Source organism: Narcine bancroftii, chromosome 8 (genome assembly GCF_036971445.1).
Source record: "Narcine bancroftii isolate sNarBan1 chromosome 8, sNarBan1.hap1, whole genome shotgun sequence".
Taxonomy (NCBI): Eukaryota; Metazoa; Chordata; class Chondrichthyes; order Torpediniformes; family Narcinidae; genus Narcine; species Narcine bancroftii.
The window spans coordinates 15,076,112-15,095,852 of record NC_091476.1 but is presented as its reverse complement, the minus strand read 5'-3'; the positions used below and the strand labels follow the sequence as shown (position 1 = coordinate 15,095,852).

Below are 19,741 nucleotides of genomic sequence, written 5' to 3'. Positions count from 1 at the left end.
TGCCAATCAGCCAATGCTCAACCCATACTAGTATGTTTCTTGTTGTACCATGGGCTCTTGTCTTGTTCAGTAGCCTCATGTGTGGCATCTTGTCAAAGGCTTTCTGAAAATTCAAATATGCAACATGCACTGCATCTCTTTTATCTAATCTCCGTGTCACTTTTTCAAAGAATTCCAATAGGTTTGTCAAGTAAGATTTTCCCTGAAGGAAATCATGCCACTTTGGCCTGTTTCGTCATGTGCCTCCAAATACTCCGTAACCTCATCTTGACAATCGACTGCAACATGTTTCCAACCACTGATGTCAGCTTATGTCTATAATTTCCTTTATTTTGCCTCCTTCCCTTCTTGAATAGTGGGGTGACATATGCGATTTTTCAGACCTCCGGGGCCATACCAGAATCTATTGTTTCCTGAAAGATCATTACCAATGCCTCCACAATCTCTACCCCAACTTTGGTCAGAACCCGAGGTTGCAATCCATCTGGTTTGGGAAACTTATCCACCCTGAGACCATTCAGCTTTCAGAGCACATACTTCCATTGAAATAGAAACTGCACTTGCTTTCCTTCCCTGCTACCTTCGACATCTGGCACACTGCTAATGTCTTCCACATTGAAGACTGATGGAAAATACTCATTCAGGTCCTCTGCTATCTCCTTGTTTACCGTTATTATTTTCACAGTGTCATTTTCTAATGGTTCTATATCTACATTCACCTCTCTTTTACTCTTTGTATACTTGAAGAAGGTGCTTGTAAATTCTTTGATATTATTTGCTTCCCTCTTCAAATTTTTTAGTTACCTTACTCAAGATTTTAAAAACTGCACAATTCTCTATCTTCCCACTAATATTTGCTTCCTCGTGCACCCTCTTTTGCTTTTATGTTGGCTTTGACTTCCCTTAGCAGCTATAGTTGTATCATTTTTCCATTTGAATATTTCTTCTTTGTTGGGTAAGTATTTATTTGGCACCTTTCTGATTTCTTGCAGGAACTCCATTCATTGCTGCTCTGGTGTCTTCCCTACTAGTGCCCCTTACCAAATAATATGCAATTCCCTTAACTCCATTGAAATACTGATACACCTGACTTTGAGTTCAATTTGAAATATAATGAAGAGAAATGAATTATAGTTTGATCACTGCCCCCTGGTGGTTCCATTACTCTAAGCTCTCTAATCACCTCTGGTGCTTTACACACCTTCAGCTGATCATCAGGAGGGCTCATCAACAAGCTGCACTAAAATGCCATCTCAGAGGCTTTCTATAAGTTTTCTCTCTCTTGAGACCCAGACCCAACCTAGTTTTCCCAATCTATTTGCAATGTTAAAATTTCCCATGTCTACCATAACCTTGCTCTCTGATGCATCTTTTCTATTTGCTGATGTAATTTCTTGTCCATGGTTCAGCTACTGCATGGACATCTGTAGATATCTGCCAACAGTGTCTTTTGACACTTAACATTTCTTGTATCAACCCACAATGATTCAATATCTTCTGATGGTAGGGCACTTTTTCTCTTTATTTTATGTTGTTCCTTCCCAACAGAGCCGCACTACTCCCTCTGCTTACCTTCCTATCCTTTCGATACACTGCATCCTTGGACATTAAACTCCCAATGAAATGCAATGACCACTACATCATACCTGCCAATGTGGAGCTGTACTACAAGGTCATCCATTCCATTTCTTATGCTGCAGACATTTAAATAAAAAGCCTTTCGCCCTTTATTTGTTACTTTTTACTCTGTTTCCTTGTTGTATTGCAACTCACTCCACTGGCCACAATTTTGCCCTATCTGCCTGTTCTTACATTAAAAACTCCGAGGCAGCTGATGCTTCTTTCTTTGGCTTGGCTTCGCGGACGAAGATTTATGGAGAGGGTAAATGTCCACGTCAGTTGCAGGCTTGTTTGTGGCTGACAAGTCCGATGCGGGACAGGCAGACACGGTTGCAGCGGTTGCAGGGGAAAATTGGTTGGTTGGGGTTGGGTGTTGGGTTTTTCCTCCTTTGCCTTTTGTCAGTGAGGTGGGCTCTGCGGTCTTCTTTGAAGGAGGTTGCTGCCCGCCGAACTGTGAGGCGCCAAGATGCACGGTTTGAGGCGATATCAGCCCACTGGCAGTGGTCAATGTGGCAGGCACCAAGAGATTTCTTTAGGCAGTCCTTGTACCTTTTCTTTGGTGCACCTCTGTCACGGTGGCCAGTGGAGAGCTCGCCATATAACACGATCTTGGGAAGGCAATGGTCCTCCATTCTGGAGACGTGACCCACCCAGCGCAGCTGGATCTTCATCAGCGTGGACACCTCTGCCATCTCGAGTACTTCAACGTTAGGGATGAAAGCGCTCCAATGAATGTTGAGGATGGAGCGGAGACAACGCTGGTGGAAGCGTTCTAGGAGCCGTAGGTGATGCCGGTAGAGGACCCATGATTCGGAGCCGAACAGGAGTGTGGATATGACAACGGCTCTGTATACGCTTATCTTTGTGAGGTTTTTCAGTTGGTTGTTTTTCCAGACTCTTTTGTGTAGTCTTCCAAAGGCGCTATTTGCCTTGGCGAGTCTGTTGTCTATCTCGTTGTTGATCCTTGCATCTGATGAAATGGTGCAGCCGAGATAGGTAAACTGGTTGACCGTTTTGAGTTTTGTGCGCCAACTGCCTCTTCCTCTGTCTCTTTATTTTGGTTCCCACCCCCTTGCAAATCAAGTTTAAACTCCACCCCACCCCCAACCACATCAGTAAATCGCCCTGCCAGGAAATTGCCCTCCAGTTCAGGTCCATCCTGTCCCACTTGTGCAGGTCACCCCTTCCTGAGAAAAGGTTCCATTAATCCAAAAGCTTGAAACCCTGCCTCCTACACCATCTCTTCAGCCGCACATTTGTGTGTATTATCTTCGTTTTGAGCTTCCCTCGCTCATGGCACTAGGAGTAATCCAAAGATCATCACCTTGGTGTCCTGCACTTCAGCCTAACTCCATAAAATTGCTTTCCAGGATCTCCATCCCACTCATGCCTATGTAGTTGGTGCCAATGTGCACCATGACCTCTGGCTTCTCACTCTTCCCCTTAATATTCTGCACCCACTCACAAGTATGCGGGGGTGGGGGGGAAACAAAGTATCCTGGAGTCTCTTTTGCAGCTGTAAAATATCCTGTCTCTTGTGTTGAATATGAAGTCCCCTTTGACGAACACAATACCTGACTTCACCTTCCCTTCTGAGCCTCAGAGTCGACCACAGTGTCTGGCCTAGATAGGTCATCCCTCTCAGCAATATCCAAAGGGGTATATTTGTTGCAGAGGGGAAAGGCCACAGAACTCTAAAATGCCTGGTATTGTAGATAGTGAAGATGGTTGCCAAAGATTGAAGCAGGATCTTGATAAGTTAGTCAGAGGAATGGCTGGTAGAATTTAATGCAGAGAAATGTAACATGTATTTTGGGCAGTCTAACATGGATCTGGCCTACTAATTGAATGGTAGGGATCTGGGGAGTTTTGTACAGCAGAGGGATCTAGGAATGCAAGTGCATTGGACCTTGAAAGTTGTGTCATAGGTAAGTGGGGCATTCAGAAAAGTTTTTGGCATATTGCCTTCATCAGTCAGAATATTGTGCACTGAAATTGGGAGGTCTTGTTGCAGTTATGTAGGTTGGTGAGGCCCTATTTGTAGTATTATGTACAGTGGTCACCGTTCGATAGGAAAGATGTCAAATTGGAAAGGGTGCAGAGAAGATTTGAGATGTTACCAGGACTTGGGGGCCTGAACTGTAGGGAGAGGTTGAACATGCTAGATCTTTATTCCATGGTTCACAGAGGATGAGGGGTGATCTCATTGAAGGACGCAAAATCATGAGAGGAAGAGATTGGGTGAACGTGGAGTTTTTTTGCCTTTCGTGGAATCAATAACCAGAGGAAATAGGTTTAAGGTGAGAAGGGAATGATTTAACAGAAATCTGATGGGTAATAATTTTACACGGAGGTTCATGAGGGTATGGAGTGGGCGGCTGGAGGTGTTTGAGGCAAGTACGATTGCAATGTTTAAGAAAAAACTGCATGTATAAGTGGTTAGGATGAATGGAGGAAAATGGGCCAAACACAGGCAGGTGTTGGCAAGTTTGGCCAAATGCCGTAAGGCTCTGTGATTCTATAACACCTCATCCGCTGCCTGAAAATGGAATTCATTTCTGCTGACCAACTTGCCTACCTGAGCTGGTTTGGCTCATGCCCCTCTAAACCTTTCCTATCCATGTACCTGTTTAAATATCTTTACACATCATAATTGTACCCAGTTTTACAGATTCTTCTGGCAGCTTGTTCCACATAACCACCAATCTGTGTGAAAAGTTTGATCCTCAGGTCCCATTTGACCCTTTCCCCTCTCACCTTTATCTACTGACAAGTTTTAGGCTTCCTTACCCTAGAATAATGACTATCACTATTCACCATTAACAAGACGTAAAAGTATTTTTGCATCTCCAGTAAAGAATGTTAATTCATATCATAAATCAAAAATGTTTTATTCCCTTGCAGAAATAGCTGTATTCTGCTTGTGTATATTTTACAGTGGTCTGTAAGTGCAGTGATGGGTTTCTGTATGTGTTGACTATCTAGTTAAGTACCACCAATCTACTCCCAGTTCTCCCGCTTCATCTTGAAAAGAATGCTTGCTTGATTTGTCTGAAGTTGCACCAAGGTTAACAATTATATTGATGGATTATAAATTTTATTACATGGGAATTTTAAAATTCATTATTTTTCATTACTGATTCTGATTTTTCCAATATTAAGCAATCGCCATCGACGTACTGAACAGGAGGAGGATGAAGAACTGCTCTCTGAGAGCAAAAAGGCCTCAAATGTGTGTGTTCGATTTGAAGAGTCACCATCTTGTAAGTCGATGATGATATTATTAGTGTGATGGATTATATCACAAAACAGATCTCATTTAAAATGCCAGAGCTCTGCTCAAGCCAGACAGTCCAGGCTCCGAGTGCCTTTGCGAAAACTTTGAAGAATGCTTATAGGGACTTCACAAGAAGGTGTTAATTGGACGTACTGTGGAGTGATGAATTATTAGTTTTGAAAGCAACAGGTGAACGGACTCAGAAGATTGGGTCCGGTACCACAATCTGTCTGAATGCAGTTTGCATTTCTAAGAAGGTCATGTGGTTTTGCAAGGAAGGAGAGAGAGAGAGAGAGATAAGGGAAACAAAAAGGAACTCTGTGGGGACCTGCAGAATAAGAGGTTATAATTTGGAAAACCCTGATGGGGCAAGTTTCTTCGGCAAGACACTGAAGTAACTGATGGAAGTGTCCAATGAGCAACGAATCTCTCTCTGAAAACCCACAAGAAACTTCCTGAGTGGTAACCATTTAACCATTTCCACTAGAGCCTGGTGAAAATTCATAAATGTTAAATTCTGTGCACAGTTTAAGAATTGCCTGCTACTATTGAACTTGGGGGAGTTAGAAGTGAGATTGAGATTGGACTGTGAATCGGAGAACTTTTCTGAACTTACATATTACATACATGTGCACTAAGAATTAGAAGGGGGGGGGGGGTTAAGTTAAAGTTTGATCCTGTTTTCATGTTTAAAGAAATTAAAAATGACTTTTGTTGAAGTAACTATTTGTCTTGGTGAATTTCTATTGCTGTTGGGTTTTGGGGTCCTCTGGGCCGTAACATTAGTGATGTTGTGTATTCATTAACAATTTGCAAGTTTTATTTTTCATTTTCAATTGAATCTATTTTTACAAACACTAATTATTTTTGTATAGAAATAAATCTTTAATTTCAAATCTGTTCAAAATAAAGAGCTTGACTTGTTGCAAAACCTTTTGGCGTCTCTAGGTGGTGCTGCTGCACTTATTGCAACATGATTGGGATTTTTTTTCATTTTGCTTTGAACTAGCAGGATGCCATTCTTGAAAATGATTTGAACAAAAATGATGAGTATCGGGTTGAACTGTTGTAAGAGAGTTGACTAGCATTAATAGATTGAACATTTACAGCACTAAAACAGGCCCTTGTCCTACTGAGGCAATGCTGACCAAATTCCATGTTCTTTCATCCTCTCCTATTCCCTTCTGCAGATATTTTTCAACATTAAAACTTAGATATGTAAAATCTGTATGATGAAATAAATTGCTTTAATTGTTTGGTAACATCATCAATTTTGTTCTGAACCTGAAATTTCAGTTCATCTTAACTGTGAGGAATGTATCACATTTCGACCAGGGAGATTTGTATGGTAAACATATCAAGGACCATGAAAATGTAGTGCAAATTTTGATCAATATTTAAAATATTTTACTTTGATTTTTTTTCTCTTTATTCAAAAGTGCATCAACAAGTCTTTGGTGCAATAATGGAATAATTGTAAGATCCTGTTGAAACATAAAATACTTTCTGAAGTCTTGGCCTCTGGTGAACATTTTTCTATGTGAAAAAGGGAGAGGGATTCCTTATGTCAGTAGTTACTTTGAAATCTCATTTCATATTTGCACTCACTTTTTCACAAAACACAGCTGGAGGGAATTTCAATTCAATGAAAGTGATGGGATTCTTTGGCTCCATCGTCCAGATGATATGCTGTTGCAATCTTGAGGACAGAAGGCAGATGGAATGTCATAATTTTGTGGACATAATTAAATGGCTGTCTTCTGTGTTGGAAGCTGCATTGAATTGACGAGTTTGTAAATAAGGGATTAAAATCAAGTGTTTCTTTTCAATTTTTGTTTTGAATTCTAGATGTGAAATCAGGAACCCTTAGAGATTATCAAATACGAGGATTGAATTGGATGATTTCCCTTTATGAAAATGGAATTAATGGTATACTTGCTGACGAAATGGTAAGGAGAGGAATTTAAGGAAGAGCATTGATATAGAATTCAGCTTGCATCAGTTTCAAGTGCCACTGTTAAATCAACTACTTGGGGACGTCATTGCATCAAGCACTTGACCTTGGATTGGACGTGATAAATATTCCTCAATGTGATGAAACAATGATTTGATAGGGACTGTCCTAGCTGTATTTCTTAGTCTGTGAGCTCTTCGTAATCTGTTGGAATGAACAGGTTCTGCTCCTGTGGCGTGAGTGTTGATTCCAACCTAAATGTGAAGGTGGTTAAACTATCTTCTTTGTTCTATCTAAACACACATAATTTTTACCTAAAATTATTGCCAAAAAGAAACTCAGAAATGATTTGTGAGACATCCAGTGTGAAATTGAAATTGTATTTGATTACTAAAGAGGAGCAGAGAGCGATCTGTCAGAACGTAAAATGTCACTAATGTTGCGTCCTTCCATTTTAGTGATGCTGTACATTTGGCACTGATGTAAAGACATATATTTAACTGTTTTGGCAAATTAAAACAATATTATTTTATTAACAGATTCTACTTCAAAAGTTTGCTTTTCTTTGTAAATTTAGGGCCTTGGTAAGACATTACAGACCATTGCATTGCTTGGCTATCTAAAGCATTACAGGAATATACCCGGGCCACATATGGTTTTGGTGCCAAAGTCCACATTGCACAATTGGATAAAAGAGTTCAAACGTTGGGTTCCATCACTCCGTGCAGTTTGCCTTATTGGAGACAAAGATCAAAGGGTAAGGAATATATTAAGAATATTTTTAAATTCATCTTTCCAATTGCATAGATTCTAATATTTGTTCGATTCTTTAAATATAGAGCTGAGAATATATATATATATCTATATATATTTATATTAAAAAAATTTAGATATAGAGCACTGTAACAGGCCCTTCTGGCCCATGAGCCCACACTACCCATATATACCCATGTGACTAATTACAAGGGTAGATGCAAAATAGAATTTATGTAATAAATCTGAAATTTAAAAAAATACTGGAAATACTCAGGAGGCCAGGTAGCCGGTAGGAGAGAAAAGCAGTCCCTTTTGTAATTTAATCTCTCCCATTTTGCATCCTGCCACAGACCTTACTTTTGTGTTTTCCTCCCTTTCCCACTTCTTTTGCCTCACTACTTCCTGAAAGCCGTAACCTCTCAATGGTTACAATTTCTGATTAAAGGTCATTGATCTGAGAAACCAACTGTCTTTTCTGTCAACAAATGCTGCCTGATCCACAGAATGTTTCTAGCATTTTTTCTGCTTGTGTTATTCAGAATTCACACTGGGCATCTCAAGGTCTATAACTTACAGATCTGTGATGGCTTCTCCCTACCTGGAGAAAAATCAAAAACTGCAAATACGAGAACCTTGAAATTTATAAAAAATAGAATGCTGGGAGCATTTGGCAGGTAAAACAGCATCTGTAGCTGAAAGAGAAACACAAAGGACCGGAAACGCCGTCATGAGGATTACTCTTTTTGAAATTTCTTGTTGCTAACCCAACTCAGAGTTCTCTCAGCATAAATTGAAGGACGAACAGAATCATTTTGTATTTTATAATTTTGGCATACCCAGCTTGGTGATTAAATGCCAACACGAATATTTGCACATATGTTCCTGCATTGCATCACACATTTTCCTGTGACATTTTGAGTAATTAGGATTGTAATTAAAGTAAAACGCCTGGTATCTGGAATTCAAGCAACTGATAGCCTCAAGCTAAATAAAATAAAATAAATTAAAATAAATAAGAATGAAATAATAGGTAAAATATGTGTAAGTTTAAAATTGTAAATATACTCTGAAGTAATATATAAACTAGTGGTGCAGATGGGAGGTAATATTCAGCAAGCAGAGGGCCTTGCTTGTGCTTTGCTTGTGGCAGCTGTTCGAATAAGGTTGTGTGAAATAGCAATGGCGTCACCCAGGATGAAGAGCTGGTTGATGCTGCTCACCATTGGGATTACTCTCTTAAAGTGTCTCTTTATCCCTGCTTAGTAAGAGTCTCTGCAGTCAGGAGCTTTATCTGTAAACTTTGGGGGTGGGGGGAGGATTAATTATCTTTAATGTTATTGTTCGTCTTTTGGATGGCTCCACGGAGGTGGAGGAACCTGCATGTGCAACAACAGTTAAATGTTTTCAAAGAATGTGACTGAAAATAAAGCAAAATGCTTTAAGATTTATCTATTCATGCAAGTGAAGTTTGTACAGTGTAAGTACCATATAGTATTTTGTCTTTTTAACTGTTTATTCCTATTGCAGGTGTATTAGTCATAGGACATTCATCCAGCATCTACCATCCCGATAGGTGCTGGATATCAGGAGTTTTACTGTATATTTCTATATTTTTTTTACTTATAAGAGCTTCAGTTATTTATGTGTCATAGGTAACATAGGAAACATAGGAAGTAGGAACAGGAGTAGCCAAAAATGGCCCATCGAGCCTGCTCCGCCATTCAATAAGATCATGGCTGATCTAATTTATGACCTAACTCCATCTACCTGCCTTCTCCCCATATCCCCTAATTCCTCTATCATGTAAAAATTTATCTAACCGAATTTTAAATATGTCTAATGAAGCAGCCTCAACCACTTCCCTGGATAGAGAATTCCAAACATTCACTACTCTCTGGGAAAAACTATTTTTCCTCATCTCTGTCCTAAATCTACTCCCCCGAATCTTGAGACTGTGTCCTCTCATTTTAGTTTGCTCGGCCAGCTCAAAAAACCTTCCTACATCTATCCTATCCATACCCTTCATAATCCTTTATGTTTCTATAAGATCTCCTCTCATTCTTCTGAACTCGAGCGAATACAATCCTAGACGATTTAATCTTTCATCATAAGTCAACCCCTTCATCCCATGGATCAACCTAGTAAACCTCCTCTGGACCGTCTCTAAAGCCAGTATATCCTTCCTCAAATATGGAGACCAGAACTGGACACAGTACTCCAGGTGCGGTCTCACCAGTACCTTATACAGTTGCAACATGACCTCCCTACTTCTGAATTCAATTCCTCTAGCGATGAAGGTCAACATTCCTTTTGCCTTCTTAATGACCTGGTGCACCTGCAACCTAACTTTTTGTGATTCATGCACAAGCATTCCCAAGTCCCTCTGCACAACAGCATCCTGTAGTTTTTGACCCTTTAAATAATATTCAGCTCTTTTATGTTTCTTGCCAAAGTGGATAATCTCACACTTACTAACATTGTACTCCATCTGTCAGACCTTTGCCCACTCATCCAGCTTAACTCTATCCCTCTGCAGCCTCTCCACATCCTCATTACAATTTGCTCTTCCACTCAATTTGGTGTCATCCGCAAACTTGGCTACATCACATTTTGTCCCCTCCTCCAAGTCGTCAATGTAAACGATGAACAGTTGTGGGCCTAGCACCGACCCCTGTGGCACCCCACTTACCACTCTCTGCCAACCTGAAAAACTCCCACTTATCCCGACTCTCTGCCTCCTGTCAGACAACCAATTTTCGATCATGAGAGATTTCAGAGACCGTTGAAAAGCTTTACGAGTTGACAGAAGGTCATCAGGGTAGTACAGTCTTGAAGCTACTCATCGTAATAAAGTTGCAGGATATTGGGAACTGCATAACTGCCAAAGGTCAGTTTGATTGTGGGACCGGTGCATGGGTGGAATCATGTTGCAGAATCATCTTGAGAACAATTTAAATCAATAATAAGGTTGACCAGTGGCATCAGTTTTGTGAAATTACCTTTATTTGGAAGCAGGTTGTAGATAATTTAAAACTGCTCTGAATGGGGAACTTCAGAAATATATAAATTAATACATCGAAGGAATGTGAAACATGCTGGAAGGAAGGATGAAAAGATATAAATATTAATTAAAAGTTACTAATTTAAATGCAGATGATAAGCAGAAATTAAGATAATTGTACAAAACTGCAAAATTAAGAGTTTGGCAAAGTTGAGCATTGCAAATAATGAACTTTTCATCAATGAGATTCTGGATTATAGAGAAAAAGCAATACTAAATTTATATAATCCATTGGTTTTGCTGGAATTGGAATATTCTTCCATAGTAAAGGGATGAATCAGACATCAGGAGGTAGTTGTGCTTTAGTTATTAGGAGAAACAAAAGGAATTACCTTACACCACAAGACAAGAATGATGAAGGCTAAAACAATGTGGCCAAGCTGTGACATTACAAAGATGATTGATAATTTGAAAATGGATAATGTACAGTTTTCAATCTGTAATTGAAGAGTGTAAATGTAAAATATTCACAACGTGGAAGAGTGACAAGAAGAGAATTTTACTTGTGCTGTGTGCAGTTAAGGTATAAATGTTCATCAGAGGAGATGGATACCCAATCCATTGTTCAGTTCATGAGGAACAAAAGCATTTTGAAATGCTGGGTAATAGCAGGAGAATGGGTCACACAGCTTTGGCAGTATGTTCACAATTGTTCTGTATGGCTTTCTAGTGTGTTGCAAATATTTGTATGCCATTGATGATCCTTGGTTCAAGTACGTTATGTCTTGAGTAAGCTAGTTTCTGTTTGAATGCAAGAGTTCCTCCTGTTGATTTTAATGTTCCCTGGGTAAAGAGGAGAAAAATTCTCAATGTTCCAATATCTGATAATGATGTGCTTCATCACTTATTCTCAACTTAGACCATGACATCATGATTTCAATGTTATGGTGTGTACAAAAGTGCATGATTAGAACAAATTGGGCTGGAAAATTCCCTTTAGATGACGGAGGTATTGGAATGTTGTAGTGTAGTGGTTCTTGATTTTGGTGATTTATTTTATCACTTTTTCTCAATTTTCATTCCTCATACGAATGAGCACCAATTTTTACATGGATATATCAAACAAGCAATCCATTGCTTGATATTTCCAAAGGTGCATGCCAGTGTTGAAATTCTTCTGGGATATTTTGAGGCAGTCTTTGAGACAGATGATAGGATAGGAACACATTTTCAAATATTGCTGTCTATTACTGGCTCAGACTACAGAAAAATGAAATTTTCATTCTTCACTGGTTCAGAAAATGAAATTTTCATTGCCTCCTGGGAGTTTTAATTCAAAATTGTGGTAGTCAAGTGTGTCATTGTGTAGTAATTTGTGAAGGTATTCATGGGATATCATGACGTGACACATCACTTAGTTCAAGTGTGGTCATTCATTTGAACAACTGCAGGATGCCAAGCAATCTCCTTGGCTAGATGTTGAATCTTCGGTAGAAGAAATATTGAAAATGAAGTCAAACAAATCAGTTATAACCTACAGAAATGTGGTTCTGGGAAGAACATGGAGAGATGATTAAATTGTGACTGGATTTTCTTTAAAATTTTTTTTGGTTGATTTTAATAGAGCTTATAATACAAATAAATGATATGGATAGTAACACATAATTAATAAAACAACCAGTATATTAAAAGTAAATGTAAATTGTAAAACATCCATAATTCATAGTCCAAATATATATTTTTAAAAAAGAAAACTAATAATAGAAAAAAAGGAAATTTTAAAAAAGAAAAAAAATATGAAAAACATAAAAGAAAAAAAAAGAAAATAACAAAAAAGGAGACAAAACAAAAAGAAAAAACTCAATAGAGTTCCCTAATGCTATTGCCAGATGCTATATATGATTAGCATTAAAGTAAAAATATAATCAGAGTTTTGTTGTTTTAAATGTGAAGCCATTTTCCTTAGTTTTACTGGATGATTTAGGCCTATCACATTCCAACTGAGGAACTTAATAGGATTAGCTATGATTACTCCGTTATAAAAAGTAAATACTAACAGTAATACTTATTTCAAAAATTCCAGTGCGCAGATACAGAGCCAAGTTCATGCAGCATGCACAATAACCTCTTAAATAAGAAAGTATAACTCCAAAAGCTGGAACCAAAAAAAAAAACCATAACAATGAAGCACCATGACAACTCAAAACAAACATGGACCTACTCCGGTCTTCTCCAGTCCCACACGCTAAGGCAGTCGAATAGACCAACAGTGAGCTAATTAAATTTAGAGACCCACTATCTTCCACTGAGATTAGATGTTCCCACTGTAAAGAAAAATATAAACATTACCCCTGCAGCTGTTTGTACGAGACCAAAAGAAGTCAGCATGTTTAGACTAAATCACAGTACACATAAAAAAAGGGATTGAAGGCTTCAAATCTGTTACATGATTTTTAAAAATATCCAAATTTGATAGAAAAGTCTTAACTGTAAATACAATCAAAGAGTGTCGATTTATTTCCTTTCAACCTCTGCAAATGACATCAACTCGCAATAACCATGCTTTCCCCGTGAAAGCCTTCCAAAATAACCATTCAACAGAAAAAGGAAAAAGAAAATGTCATTCAAGACTTGGAGAGGGAAGGTTGCGTGTGTACTCCCAAGTGTCATCTATTATATGAAACTATTTCTTGTTCCCAGTGGGAACAGAAATGCGAAGTTGAGCTGGGAACAGCAATGAAGGCGAACACCCACGCTTGAATAGCTCCGACATAGCTTCCCTGTAGATGATCCGCTGATTCATAACATTGAGAGTAATCTACCATGATTCTAAATTGTTTTCCGTGATATTGGAGTGTACCTCTATGATGGCCTTTGCAAATCGTCAGTTCCTTTGTTTGATAGCAATGTCGGCTTATAACCACCGATTTAGGTTTAGGCAATAGTGAACGATGCACTCGATCAACGCTTCAGTGGTATTGGGAACATTTCTTTCCCAAACACTGTTACCAGCAGGTCAGAGAAAATTTTAGTAAGTGTGTCAGTTTCAGTATCTTTAGCCAAGCCCACGATACGCAGATTCTGCCGTCTACTTTGACTTTCAAAATTGATAATTCTTGCTGTTAACTTCTTCCTGTTATCTTCCAGGTAACAGACCTGGTCTCTCAAACTCTCTAAAGTAGATTCTGCTGAGGTCAAATGCTCACTTTATTCTTCTGTAGAATGATAGGCCTGTGCAAGTTGATTTTCCAATACTAAAAACCTAACATTTAGAAATTTAAGTTCTGCAGTGATAAATACTTTGACCTGCTCAAGCTTCGTAGTTGGGTTGGCCAGTGGGTTAGTAGGAGGTTCTTGTTTTTTTTCTATTTTTTTCTGAGCTATTTCAACTTAGATGAGCGCAAAATATGAAATTTGACACCTCTTTGAATGTTTTAAAAAGGTAAACGGGAAAAAGGAATACTGAAGGTACGGAGCTGATATAGAGACAACTACTCCATATCACGCCCAACTGGAAGTCCGACTGGATTTTCATTGTTTTCTGTATTTCATAACAGGCTGCCTTTATTCGTGATATTATGATGCCAGGGGAGTGGGATGTCTGTGTTACATCATATGAAATGGTCATAAAGGAAAAATCTGTGTTCAAGAAATTTAATTGGAGATACTTGGTAATCGATGAAGCTCACAGAATCAAGAACGAAAAATCCAAGGTAAGAATGTGATCTCTTAGTGCAAATTTGGAAGGGCAGTCCACATCCAAGTCATTGATGCTGTGCTATTCAAAGGTGAGTACTTGCAAGGGGATGGGTGAAAGTTTTTCCGGAAATATATTTCACCTTTCAGAGTTGAGATTTATCACCAAGCAATTAAGAATAATTCAGATGGGGATAAACGGATGCATGAATAGGGCATACTCGTGGAATTTTAGTTCATTGTCCCTTTGAACATAAAATGTTACAGCACAGTACAGGCCCTTTGGCCCACTATGTTGTGCCAACCTATATATACCTTTTAAAAAAACAACCTAAAGTTCCCTATCTTGTAACCCTCCATTTTTCTTTAATCCATATGCCTGTCTCAGAGTCTGACCACCACCACTACTGGCAATGCATTCCAGGTCTCACAACTTATATGTATATATCTATATATTTGTGTCGCCCGAGCACTGATGACTCTCCTCAACCTTCCTTCCTTCACTTTGTACAGAAGTCCTCTTGTATTTGCTACTCCTCCTTGGGGGAAAAAGTTGCTGGCTGTCAACCTTATTTATGCCTCTGATAATCTTGTAGACCTCTATTAAGTCACCTTTGATAAAACTGCCTCCTTCTTAATGGAGATTTCTTGTGGAAAAAATTACGTAACTATTTCTTAACGTTTTGTTTCATTCCTGCTTTTATCCAGTTCTGACAATATTCTTTCTCTTTGCAGTTATCTGAAATTGTTCGAGAATTTAAATCAACAAATCGCCTGTTGCTGACTGGGACACCTTTACAGAATAATCTTCATGAATTATGGGCTTTACTTAACTTTTTGTTGCCTGATGTGTTCAATTCTGCTGATGTAAGTTTAGAAAATTTCTGGGAAAATTATTCAGCAGAAAGTCGTCCCAATGAGTGGGTATGGTTGGGGGGTGGGGGGCGGGGGGTGGTGGGGGAACAAACTAACCTCAAGTGTGGCACTGCTTCATCATACGAAGTCACCAGAAGGTAAAATCATACAATTCCAAAATCCTGAACAACTGTCCTCCCAAAATAACATTTATAAAAATAGATTTTAAAAATGTACAGAATTTCAGATTCGTTAGAGCATGAAAAACATACTTGGCCTACTGACTCTTTACTTGGTCAATGTAAGAACAATCTATTTAGTTTCCACTCTCCCGCTATCTCACCACAGCCTTTTTCCTTTGCTTTTGGATCTTCAGCCAGTTTCCTTCCTTCGATGTCCTTGACTGGCCTGTTTGCCAATGGAACAACTTAGAACTGTCCAAAGTTTCATACTGAAATTCCTCTGTCAGATCCTATCTGACCTCTGTTCCAGGGAGAATGACCCCAATTTCTTTTGTCTGGTATCTCTTCACTAAATTCCTTCTGAACCCACTCCAGAGATTTATACCTTTCCAAAAATCTGCCACCTAGAACTAGACACAGTAGTCCAGCTGTGGCCAAACCAATGTTTTATAAGTTTCAAAAATATGTACAAACTGCAAGTGCTGGAACTGAGAAGCTGAGGGGTTTGGTGGATGAGACAGCACTCATGGGGAGAAATGATCAGTCGATGTTTTGAACTTCCTTTATATGTAAAGCCCAGGAACCTGTTTGCTTTAAATAAAAATTTCTCAACCACCCCACTTTTCACTTTTAATGAAATGGGCACATTTACCTCCCACCCTTTTCTTGCACCCCTTTTGGAAGTTTTCCATTTAGTTTACACTGACTCTTATACCTCCTGGCAAAATCTCAACATCTCATTATCAACATTACTTTTCATTTATCACCAATCTGCCTAGTCCATTTAGTCCATTTGAACTCTTGTTCTTGCAGTAAAACAAAATATATTTTACTTTGAATGCACAATTTGGAGGAGCAGGAATACCCTCTGTAACTCCAGAGCAGTCCTGAAGACTGTTACCAGCCCCAAGTACTGCCCTGTCTTCTCTGCCTTGAGCTATCTCCAATGGTTCCTTGCAGCTTGCAAGCAAAATTGTATGATACATGGAATAGCTGGGAAAAATGTCCATGTGGTGTTATTCTTTGGAGACCATGGAAGCTCCAAGCATTATTCAGTTCCACTGAGGTTGATTATTTCAAGGGATATTGCTAGCAAGACATCCAGGATTGGAGAGGTGTGGGAATCTTCAAAGTTAGTCCAGCATTCCACTCCTAGTGACTATTTCCAACACCACTGACCAGATCCAGGCTTGTTTGACTGGATCCACCTCCAAACAACCAACTGTAGCGCGGCGACACTGCTAACTGAAGGATCGCACAACCAGACAGGTTGAGTTCAGTGAGCAAAAACTAATTTATTACAGGCTTCCTGGCTGGTCTTATACTCCCAGCCTGGACCTGGCGCGGGCTTCTGAGCTTGGTGCCGAGGTTGGGAGGAAAACCCTGACGGTGCCATTTTGGCCGGCTACCCCGTCGCATGCGTGACAAGCGGGGCCAGTTCGCCTGCCTAATGGCATACAGCCACACAACCATCTTTACTGAAATTTTTGCTATAAATCCCAATTATACCTCACTTAGTGAAGGCAAGTAATTGGTTCAGCATTCAGCTGGAGTCCATATGTAATCTTCAATTAACATGAAGCAATAATAATGGCAACCAAGAGAACACGTTGTTAAGGGATTAAAATAGGAGAGCAATATAAAACATCTTATGGTTTCATGCAAAATGAAATGATTTAATTTTTCCAAACCAGCATATCAATAATGTTTTCCTATTTGGTTTGCTTTGTCTATGCAGGACTTTGATTCTTGGTTTGATACGAACAACTGCCTGGGTGATCAGCAATTAGTGGAACGTCTCCATGCTGTAAGTTTATCATCATTTCTGATTGTGGAGGATTTTGTAGCCTGAAGCTGAAATAATCTCATGTTTAAAGCCTGATTTTACTGCATGGCAAAGGACTCACAAAAAAGGAGGCTCTGTGAGTAGCTAAACTTGTTTTTCTCAGCTGTTCCTCTTGCCAGTGTCCCAAACTCAACAATCTGTTGTCTTTTTATCAGACCCTTGTTTTCATCACAAGGTCAGACGGTTGTACAGTGCTTGAAATTAAAGCAAAATGCTGGAAAAGCTCAGCAGAGCATTCATGGAAAGAGACACAGAGTTAATGTGTTTCGGATCATAGACTTCTTCAGAACATTAATTCTGTGTCTCTTTCCATAGCTACTGGCTGACCTGCTGTGTATTTCCAATATTTTCTATTTCATTTTCTTATTTTTTTTTACCATCAGCAGTTTTTGTCTTTCTCTGTACAATTTGCATCTCCTAAAGTAAGATGACATTCAGGATTATGTTGAAAAGTTGGCAAATAACATTAATGTTGTTGAAGTGCAAAGACCAGTAAGTCTAAAAACATGTTTGGCATGAAACAATATTATCATTGCCAAGTCTCCCATCATCAACATCTCAAGAGAGATTACCAGGAATGGGAAACTTAATTGGATCAGCTATTTATATACAAGAACTGGCTGAGTCTCCCACCAGCACATGTCAAGGGAGGTTACCAAGAATATGAAAATTAATTGGATCTGTCACTTGTATACAAGAGCTGGTCAGTGGCTGGATATCCTGTAAGCATGTTATATGAATACAGTGGCTGGATAGAGATTGGATATCCTGTCACATGTTCCTCAGCAAAGCCTTTCCACCATTTATAAGCCATATCAGGAAGAAGAATACAGAAAACTCAGGCAATAAGAGGTCAGTTGGCCCATCGAGCCTGGTTCACCAACCATCCAGTGTTGGTTTCTCACCACTTTCCAGTATATTTTTGATTTCCTCATATTAAATAGTCTGACGTTCTCTGCTTTAAATACATTCAATAAATGGCCTTTTTCTTCTCTCTAGTACAGAGAATTCCAAAGCCTCTTAGAGAAGAAATTTCTCCTTCCATCTGAAATGGACGGACTTTTCAATGAAACAATGCCCTCGAGTTCGAGGTATTAACAGTATCAACGAGATGAAACATCCTCTCAATAGCTTCATATGTTTCAAATTGATACTTCCATATGTTTCCAGACACAGAGGCTATACCTGCTGAACCCTTTCTGGAAATGGTAACCCTTCATTCCAGGAATCAACCAAGTGAACCTTCTCTGAACTTCCTGAAGTGCAAGCACATATTTCTGAAAATATGGGTGCTCAGCACTCCAAGCACATTCTCAGTAGGGCTGTAAAGTTGCCACAGAACTTCTTCAGTAAACTTCTAATTACATGCAGTAGGAAGGTCTCCTCAGGTTCCTTTGTACCACTAAAAAAATGTTGCGGTCCTATTCCATTTAGAAAATAATTCTTTCTTCCATTTTCCTGGATGAATACAGCTCTACCAACACAGAAGAAGTTGGCCATCATCCATGACAAAGCAAACAGCTTGCTTGCTCATCTTGTATTTACCTAAATGTTTATCCATCCACCACTGAGAGATTGTGGTTCCAGTATTGATCATCTACAATTTGCTTTGGAAATTTTGCTCAAGTTTCTTCAACCACCTCTCAATAAAGCACAAAGGCAGCTGGTGCATGCTAACAATTGCAAGCTTTCCTTCAAATCATACACTACCCTGATCCAGAGGTGCATTGGATTCCTTCAATGTCACTCGATCTAAATCCTGGAGTTTCCCAGCTACCACACGATGAGAGTGTTTTCATTGGAATAAGAGAGGTTCAGGAAGTTGTTTCATCACCACTTTCTAATTATGGATGAGCAATAAATGTTCATAGCCTGCAAATTAAAGAAAGATTCTTGTTCTTCTGAATGGACAGTCACAACATTCTTTCTCCAACAGATGGCATATTGATTCTTTTTTTTCTTCGACCTTAGTTTCATTCACTGAAAGCTTGTTATATTTTCCTCCACCCTTGGCATTCTTTCTTTCATGAAGTATATAGGGTTGCAATGTCTGCTTTTATATTCTCCCCATTCATAGTGTTTCTCATTACATGTGTTCCAGGTGCTCCGACCATTCTTGCTTCGAAGAATAAAAGCAGAGGTTGAAAAAAGTTTGCCTCCGAAAAAGGAAATCAAGATCTACGTTGGTCTAAGTAAAATGCAGAGAGAATGGTGAGTGAACAATTGCAGCTGAAGCACATTAACTTTCTGGGGTGAGTTTCAAGGAGACATTGTGATTATGTTTATAAAATGGTTTTGATTAGTAATTATCCATTGCAAGTTTAACTTCAGCAAGCATGCTTTGGCAAAAAAGTAAACACATGCTCTACTTTCTCCTTTTCATGTTCATGATTAATACTTAATTATTGACTTGTATCTATACAATATAATCTGTCTTCCCCAGTGATAAAATGTATGTTGTGTTCCAATTGCAACTGAAGCATCATAGCAAAGCTAGTTAAGTACTGTAGCTGAGACAGAAAGAAGGAAAATTATTTATGTAGGTGGATTAGTT

At 38.9% G+C, this 19,741-nt stretch overlaps 1 protein-coding gene across 2 annotated transcripts in view; it reads left to right on the top strand.

Annotated features, from left to right (window-relative positions):
* smarca1 (SNF2 related chromatin remodeling ATPase 1) overlaps window positions 1-19,741 on the top strand; it is a 76,651-nt gene that overhangs the window by 24,613 nt on the left and 32,297 nt on the right. For both annotated transcript variants that reach the window (XM_069892942.1, XM_069892941.1), the window contains 7 exons: window positions 4,783-4,883; window positions 6,746-6,846; window positions 7,429-7,608; window positions 14,166-14,321; window positions 15,040-15,171; window positions 17,080-17,148; window positions 19,289-19,398. In XM_069892942.1, coding sequence (XP_069749043.1) covers window positions 4,783-4,883; window positions 6,746-6,846; window positions 7,429-7,608; window positions 14,166-14,321; window positions 15,040-15,171; window positions 17,080-17,148; window positions 19,289-19,398 — 849 coding nt within the window. The remainder of the gene's footprint in view (window positions 1-4,782; window positions 4,884-6,745; window positions 6,847-7,428; window positions 7,609-14,165; window positions 14,322-15,039; window positions 15,172-17,079; window positions 17,149-19,288; window positions 19,399-19,741) is intronic.